Source organism: Lolium rigidum, chromosome 1 (genome assembly GCF_022539505.1).
Source record: "Lolium rigidum isolate FL_2022 chromosome 1, APGP_CSIRO_Lrig_0.1, whole genome shotgun sequence".
NCBI classification, from domain to species: domain Eukaryota; kingdom Viridiplantae; phylum Streptophyta; class Magnoliopsida; order Poales; family Poaceae; genus Lolium; species Lolium rigidum.
Genome location: NC_061508.1, coordinates 148,929,075 through 148,937,769, shown reverse-complemented (window position 1 = coordinate 148,937,769; position 8,695 = coordinate 148,929,075). Strand labels below are relative to the sequence as shown.

Here is an 8,695-nt window from a genome sequence, read left to right as displayed (position 1 = left end):
GAGGTTCAGAACCTCCACTGCAGTAGGAAACAACAGGCAACATATGAGCAACGAGGTGTCCATCGTCGCAGCACAACTAGGCATCACCCCCTCCCCCCGGCTTGACGATGTACGTGCAACAGCCGCAGCGCGCGCGACCAAAATCGTCCTGCCTGGCCAGTTGCCGAGAGAGCCACGACCGCGCACCCACTAGAGCTTCACCCCCGCACATAGAGGATCCGCCTGACGCACCTCCTAGCCCGCCGCATTTGGCAACCGGGCGCCACCACCACTGCCAGCATCTAGGAGAGCCATGGGAGGGAGGTCTTGTGCTAGTGTGCTAGGGCTGTTGCCCTCCAAAGCCGCCACCTCGGAGGTGCTCCAATGCTTGATCAGATTATGTTAAAAATGTCCCATCAATGATGTATTAATGCTAACAATACCAAGTTTGATAATTTATCCTGACTCCACTATTGCTGTGAACTTGTATCCCTGTCCCAATATCACCCACTAACTTGATCCTACTTGAGCCATTTCCTTTTCAACATCTACAAACGTAACACATTGAATAATTCAAATCAAACGTCCAGCTCGAACTGGAACATGGGAGCGGCGTACGCGCCCAGGTCCCCGAACAAGAAGGTGTCAACGTCCGCGTAGCCCACGCCACCGTCGTGGTCGTGGTCCTCGCACCCGAAGTAGGTCTGCACGTCGTCCGGGAAGCTGCATCGCGCCGATGAAGCACCACCGCTATATTCAGGTTCCTGCTGTTGCTGCTGGGTCAGCGCCGGCGGCGATGGAGGTGAAGGAGAACAGGAAGACGAAGACGGCGAGCGGGTGCTGCCCTCGGAGGCAACGCTTCGCTCGATCATCTCCTTGAACCCGGGCGACTGCAGCAGCAGGCCGAGTGCCGCATGAGACGGCGGGCTCACATGGGTTGGTAGCAATTGGCCGTCTTCGTGCTTGTGGAGGGCGGCGGCGGTCATGGCTTCGTCGAGATCGACGGTGGGGTGTGGGACCCTGTCGACGGGGAGTTGGCCTGGACCGTGGAGACCTTCGGCGTCGCCGGCGCGGCAGAGGTGGTGCCACTTGATGTAGCTGCTGACGTCGAAGTTGGTGACGGCGTTGAGGCCGCGGTGCTCGATGGCGGCGATGTCGTACGCCATGGCTGCCTCCTCTTGCGTTGCTGCCAGGGCCACACGTGTAAAAAATAAGATCGTCATTTGTCAGTGTTATACAAAAGAAAAGAAAAATCATTTTTTTCACAACAACCTCTATGAAATCGAACATAACTCCAAATTTCCGTTATTTGCCAAGACGGCAAGGTAGATCCTAGTTTCCGGGCAAATAACAACAGTGAGGTTCCCAACGGGGAGGCATCGAGAGGGATTGGCCGGAACGTTTCCGGTAGGAGGATCAGACGTATGGCGTGGCAAGCCCATCTCGCTTGTCGCTTACTTTTGGTCGTTGCCTGCGAGGATAGCTGTGCTGATCGAGCTCGTGGTTGAGGATCCCCGGCCGAGCTCCACTACCCTACCGTGCACAAGGAGGGACCTTGGGAATGTGGTGCTGCTGGCTCGTCCCGGGGAGACGACCGACGCCAGTACAGTTAGAGCAACTCTAACAGAGCCCCTATTTATTGGAACTGAAAAAAGCGAGTTCAGTCTCCCGAAAAATAATTTGGTTGTGGATTTAGCGATGGCGCAGAACAGAAACCAAAAAGGTGAACCAAACTCGATGAAATCAAACGTCACGGGAAACCAAAATTTGCGATCGCACTCGATTTCATCGAATGAAGCTAAATTCGTTCATAATTTGTACAATACTAGGCAAAATACATGCATATTGCACGTACATTACGATCTAGGCACCTAAATTCAACTAGAATTTAAGTCCCCGTAGTGACTATACTGTCACGGGGAGCTAAACGAAGCCGGCGGAGGGTTTTTGCTCGCCGGTCTTCCTAGGCGAGGACGACCGCCGCCACTTCGACGACCGCCGCCTCGGAGGTGCTCCCGCACGCTTGAGGCGTCCCGGCGGCGTCGTCGTCGTCGTCGCCGTGCGAGGGCAGCGCCGGCAGAGGAGGGATGCACGCCGCGGCAGCGGGGGGCGCCTCGGCTTTTCCTTCCGCCGCCTCCTCCGCGCGCGCAGCGAGGTACGCCATCATCTCCGGCCACTTCCGGCCGGCCCTCCTCCATGCGCCGACGGAGCGCCTACGCCTGCCGAGCTCCGGCGACGCCCGTGCACCCGGCGGACGCCGAGTGCACCTTCCGGCGCCGGATCGGCCACCTCCCCTACCCACGCGTCTAGCACGCGTCATTCCGGACGGAGGGGAGCTGGCCGAAGCGGCGGCGCGGCCTCGGAGCGGCCGGAATCGCTCGTCGGAGCGGGGACCGGGCGGCGGCGGCGGGAGACGAGCGGCGGAGGGGAGTAGGGTTTGCGAACCGAACTCCCCTCCGCGAACCCTTTTAATAGGGGCCGTGCGGGGAAATGTTCGGGCCCTGAACTCCGTATTCGGGCCGACCCATGTTTTCGGTCACTGATCGGCGCGCGTTTTGGCCCGAACCCGTAAATCCGCCGGAAAAGTTCGGTTCCGACGGGATTTACGGGCTCTGTTAGAGTTGCTCTTAGAACGCATATCCCAGCGTCCCAAGCACCCAATAAAACAAGCACATGAATGCCGGATATGACAGTATCAGAGAAGCAATCTTCTTGTTGAGGCATCAAATCAGTTTGAAAGTAGTGTTGTACCACGGCACCAGTTTAATTTTGTCAGCCAGCGTGAATTAACACCTGTTGGTTGGGAATTTATATGGCTGCCATGCCGATTTATGGATACCTAAATGTAGTTGATCAAGTTCTTAAGATGATGATGCAAAAGTGCAGATGCGTCACTCGTCCAAAAAATTCTGATTTGGCATTTAGCATGGGCGTACGAAATATTTCTGTGGCAACCAGAGGATCCGGGCCTACCAGTATAGAACTTGGGGACACACTTGGCATGTCTTCCTTTTCTTGTGATACATCTTATCCGCAAAAGATTCTGGATTTGGCCTTACTCAATTCAAAAACCTGGCTACCTGAGTGGGCAGAGCCTCACTGCTCCTACTAAGTATTTCCCAGAGATATTTGTCTTTTCTCCTTATTCCAAAAATAAGCATGTTCATAAGACAAGATTCAAAATTTTGGTATGGTTTTAAAATGACCTAGATAGGAAATGCTTGCTTTACAACTCAGTGATATTCTTACACACAATAAGATCTTATCATTCTTGCTTTACAGCATTATGATTCCAGTTCATACCATTTTAAAGCCTTGTAAAAATGAGTGTGAAGTGGTTCTACATAAAAATAGAGTGAGTGCAAAGAGCATCACTGGTTCTTTACTTTCTTCATCGCTCAGAAGGGAAATGTCACCAATCTAATGACGACACGAACAACTACCTTTTGGTACCACGCGATGACTTGGGTAAAGAGAATATATTCCTTGTCAACACATCAGTTTACTCGATAATTCCTATCATATTCCTTTCGTCCATAGAAGTAGTGTCTTAGTAACTTACCAAATGTACCTAGGTAGAGATACTTATTGCCGAACACGCGCCCAATCCTAGCTTCCCATTTGCCGTTGTGATGATGCCTGAAGAAAATCAGATCTGAATTTGAGTGGCATATACAGGAGGGTAAATAGGTAAGGATGCAAAATGATGGCTGATCTTCTTGAACTTATGTTAGCTTTGACTGTGAACTTTGTAAAGTTTGTTTAATCAGATAAAAGTCGCTAGAGTTTGTAGAAATGGAGTGCTGGTTTCAGAGATTTTCTTGCAAGAATCTGCAAATGTTCAGTACAAATCTAGAGCCTGCGAGTCTAGATCAGATCAGCACTCACTACCTTGCAACGCCTCTGTACTTGGACACCCCTCTTGAGAAGCCAGTGCTTTTCCTGCGTGAGAAAGGTATAAAAGAGAGTGTGTGAGATCTCGGGATAAAACTTTTGGGCGTGACATATGCCAGCCCATCTGATCAGACAGAACCACTTGTCACAATCTGGAGCTATTTGAGTACCTCCGGAGTGATCCGATGTACTCTTCCCTGGACTGCTCCTCCATTTCTTTCCACTCTTGTTCATAGTTAGACAGCTGCGAAAGGTTTCATCGAGCAAAGGGAACCATGAATCAAGGAAGCTAAGAAATAAGTCTTTGAGAGTACAATATTTTCTGCCCATGCAAAAAAATTGGGGAATGTAAAAATACAGGTTAAATTTTGTGAAGAATTATGAGTGAATGAGTTGAGACGTGTTTGTATTTCAAAAATCCTAGTATTAAAACACTTGCATGTCTAACACAACTTTTATTTACAAAATACCTTACACAACTTTAACAAGCTGTTTTCTCAAAAAAAAGGGAAAAAACATAAAAAGACTTGTAAGTCGTGGCGATTTAATCTGGGCCCACCAACGTAATCTGTAGCAAGATGGAGAAGCTGCGCATTCTTGGCTAGCACTAACTACAGCGGTGTACGTGTGTTGAAGAAGTCCTAGGCATGGCCAACATTCCGCTAGTTCTAGGGACGGCGCCGCATCAATGAATGTGATAATGACTTAAGGAGTACTCTGGAATGGATGGGTACCGGGAAGTTGAGGATGGTGTCGCGCCCCCAGTACTTCAATGCCGCCAGGTCGTAGGCTCGCGCCGCCGCTTCCTCGCCGCCGTACGCCCCTGCGACACCGCACAACGTTGTCAACCACTACCAAATGGCTGATGCTTGAGATAGTGAGCGAGGTAGAGGGAGAGAGCTCACCGAGGTAAACTTGCCTCCCCTTCTTCTTCCTCTGCGGCTCGCTCCAGGTGTTCTTGTCCCACAGGTGCGCCTCGAACCGCCCCGTCCACCGGTGCCTGCAAGCACGGGTCAGCTTCTTCTTTCGGCGAAGAGATAACGATAGCAAATTACGGGACGTACCGCGTGACGCCGCGGTAGACGGAGGTGCGCTGGGAGGGGCACTCCCGCGGCACGCTCTTCCGCGTCCGCTTCGGCTTCAGCCTGGCGGTGGCGGTTGCACCGGCTTCTCCGGCGATAGAAGCGCTGTTCTTTCGTTGCTTGGCCATTGCAGGGGAGCGAAGAAGAAGAAGAAGAAGAAGAAGAAGAAGAAGAAGAAGAAGAAGAAGAAGAAGAAGAAGGAAGACACAGAGAGAGCGTGTGCGTCGGGGTCGTGTAGTGACTACTGACTAGGGAGTGAGGGAAGTCAGAGAACGACCACTATAGCTAGCTGGCCAAAGATGGATGGAAGGAGGCGAAGATTTAAGGCGAAAGGACGCGCTATGGGTTCTAGAGAGGGACAGAGCGCCGGCGGCAAAATTAGTTGGATCCGGGAGGTCGAGGTTAATGCGCGGCGGGCGTGCCAAATGGGGCTGGGAAGAGAAGAGGGTGACTTTGAGGGAGGACGGCTGGGCTCAATGAGCTCTCCCGTGGTTTCCTGTCCTTTTGTTTCTCTCGGTGGATCTAACTCTGCCCGCCGGCCCTGCTCGGGGCCGACGCCGAGCCCCGAAAATTCCGCTGCTAGCAAGTGTGGCGCCATATACATATGGGCATGGCCCCGTCCGTGTGGTTGAATCTGTGCTGAAGCTTTTTTTTTAAGAAGAAAAATAGTCTGTTCATGAGCACTCCGTTGGCGACGAGAATATATAAAACGTATGTTGGCTCAACGCGTGGACTGTAGAAGTCATAAAATTCAGTGATGTCCTAGAGATAGACACAGAGCGCACAAATACCGGCAGAAAGAGAGAAAACGTCACCAAATTCACATGCGGGCCTGCCTTAAAAGATTTCGGAGCGTGTAGGCCGCAAATGGTATAGTGTTGATTTTTATGACTAATTCTCGCTTAGTTTTCAATCAGATGACATCATTAAATCTCAGTACAATTCATATTACAACTCATAGCTACCACAAATCACCAAGCAATCCCATGGTATAAATAAATATATTTTCAGTTGCAATCCATGTTGCAACTTATAGCTATCACGAATCATGAAGCAAATTCAGTGGTCTAGGATATTTTTACACAGTTGCAACTCATAGCAAGCAATAATATCAATGCAATTCAACGGTATGGAAATTGGACGGGAATTAAGCTAATGCTCAATCAATTCAGAATTAGCAAAACCATTTTATCTATCGACAAGTTGCATAGTTACAAATTTATTTTGAGATTTTAGAGCAACCAACAGAAACATTATCTTTCATTAGAAGAGGAGAAAATCAAACATATAGAAAGAGGGGGCATGTCTAGGAGCTTGACAAACCCCACAGAAACACATGCAACAATAAACTACTAATCATGCAACAGTGGGATCTCTCGGGTGTGGGCGCTAAACGCCCAGCCACACCGCAAGTGTTTTCCCAAGCCAACATGGCCGCCTCAACATGGGTTTGCCTCGATCTGGTGATTATTCGTTAGTTTCTTTCCTTCCAAGTGATTCATAGCACAAACTCTAACGTTTAAAGGACTCAAGCGCACAGGTGAACCTCCATCTTAGGAGCGCTCAACCACAACTGGCATCTCGAATCATGAAGTCATCCACAAATGGCTGGTATGTCACCAGTCATATTGCTCCCATAAAGGAGAAGCCCTTAAAAGAACTTGCACTTTATTTTTGTGTGTGTCATATAGATCTTCTCGGTTCTGAATTCTGGATATGAACCTTGAAATTGCGTTATGTGTAAGTGATACGTCTCCGACGTATCGATAATTTCTTATGTTCCATGCCACATTATTGATGATATCTACATGTTTTATACACATTATATGTTGTATTTATGCATTTTCCGGCACTAACCTATTAACAAGATGCCGAAGAGCCAGTTGATGTTTTCTGCTGTTTTTGGTTTCAGAAATCCTAGTAAAGAAATATTCTCGGAATTGGACGAAATCAACGCCCAAGGGCCTATTTTTCCACGAAGCTTCCAGAAGTCCGAGGGGGAAAGGAAGTGGGGCCACGAGGCACCGACACCATAGGGCGGCGCGGCCTGGCCTTGGCCGCGCCAGCCTGGTGTGTGGGGCCCTCGTGTGGCCCCCCGCGTTGCCCTTCCGCCTACTTAAAGCCTTCGTCGCGAAACCCCCAGGACCGAGAGACACGATACGGAAAACCTTACTGAGACGCCGCCGCCGCCAATCCCATCTCGGGGGATTCTGGAGATCACCTCCGGCACCTTGCCGGAGAGGGGATTCATCTCCCGGAGGACTCTTCACCACCATGGTCGCCTCCGGAGTGATGAGTGAGTAGTTCACCCTCGGACTATGGGTCCATAGCAGTAGCTAGATGGTTGTCTTCTCCTCATGTGCTTCATTGTCGGATCTTGTGAGCTGCCTAACATGATCAAGATCATCTATCCGTAATTCTATATGTTGTGTTTGTCGGGATCCGATGGATAGAGAATACTATGTTATGTTGATTATCAATCTATTACCTATGTGTTGTTTATGATCTTGCATGCTCTCCGTTATTAGTAGAGGCTCGGCCAAGTTTTTGCTCTTAACTCCAAGAGGGAGTATTTATGCTCGATAGTGGGTTCATGCCTCCATTAAATCTGGGACAGTGACAGAAAGTTCTAAGGTTGTGGATGTGTTGTTGCCACTAGGGATAAAACATTGATGCTATTTTCGAGGATGTAGTAATTGATTACATTACGCACCATACTTAATGCAATTGTCTGTTGTTTTGCAACTTAATACTGGAAGGGGTTCGGATGATAACCTGAAGGTGGACTTTTTAGGCATAGATGCATGCTGGATAGCGGTCTATGTACTTTGTCGTAATGCCCAATTAAATCTCACAATATTCATCATGTCATGTATGTGCATTGTTATGCCCTCTCTATTTGTCAATTGCCCGATCGTAATTTGTTCACCCAACATGCTATCTTATGGGAGAGACACCTCTAGTGAACTGTGGACCCCGGTCCATTCTTTTATACTGAAATACAAATCTGCTGAAATACTTGTTCTTTACTGTTCTTTGCAAACAATCATCATCCACACTATACATCTAATCCTTTGTTACAGCAAGCCGGTGAGATTGACAACCTCGCTGTTTCGTTGGGGCAAAGTACTTTGGTTGTGTTGTGCAGGTTCCACGTTGGCGCCGGAATCTCTGGTGTTGCTCCGCACTACATCCCGCCGCCATCAACCTTCAACGTGCTTCTTGGCTCCTCCTGGTTCGATAAACCTTGGTTTCTTTCTGAGGGAAAACTTGCCGCCGTACGCATCACACCTTCCTCTTGGGGTTCCCAACGGACGCATGATGTACGCGTATCAAGCATATTTTCTGGCGCCGTTGCCGGGGAACTGAAGAAAAGCTACACCACAAAGATTTCTAACTCCCACGTCAACTACACGCCAGCATATTTTCTGGCGCCGTTGCCGGGGAGATCAAGACACGCTGCAAGGGCAGTCTCCACAATCCAATCTCTTTACTTTGTTTTTGTCTTGCTTTATTTTATTTACTACCTTGTTTTCTGCATTATATCAAAACACAAAAAAATTAGTTGCTAGCTTTACTTTATTTACTGTCTTGCACTCTATATCAAAAACACAAAAAAATTAGTTACTTGCATTTACTTTATCTAGTTTGCTTTATTTACTACTGCTAAAATGGCCACTCCTGAAAATACTAAGTTGTGTGACTTCATGATGCGTGTAGCTGACACGTCCGTTGGGAAC

At 48.9% G+C, this 8,695-nt stretch overlaps 1 protein-coding gene across 1 annotated transcript; it reads right to left on the bottom strand.

The window, feature by feature from the left end:
• Positions 1-376: 376 nt before the first annotated feature.
• Positions 377-5,083, bottom strand: LOC124652425 (AP2-like ethylene-responsive transcription factor At1g16060). Its single transcript, XM_047191439.1, has 7 exons — positions 4,938-5,083; positions 4,779-4,873; positions 4,608-4,696; positions 4,044-4,117; positions 3,871-3,921; positions 3,542-3,618; positions 377-1,165 (listed from the first exon to the last, which is right to left on the bottom strand). Exons 1-7 carry the CDS (start codon positions 5,081-5,083, stop codon positions 558-560), a joined length of 1,140 nt encoding a protein of 379 aa, XP_047047395.1. The 3' UTR covers positions 377-557.
• Between the last annotated feature and the right edge of the window lie 3,612 nt (positions 5,084-8,695).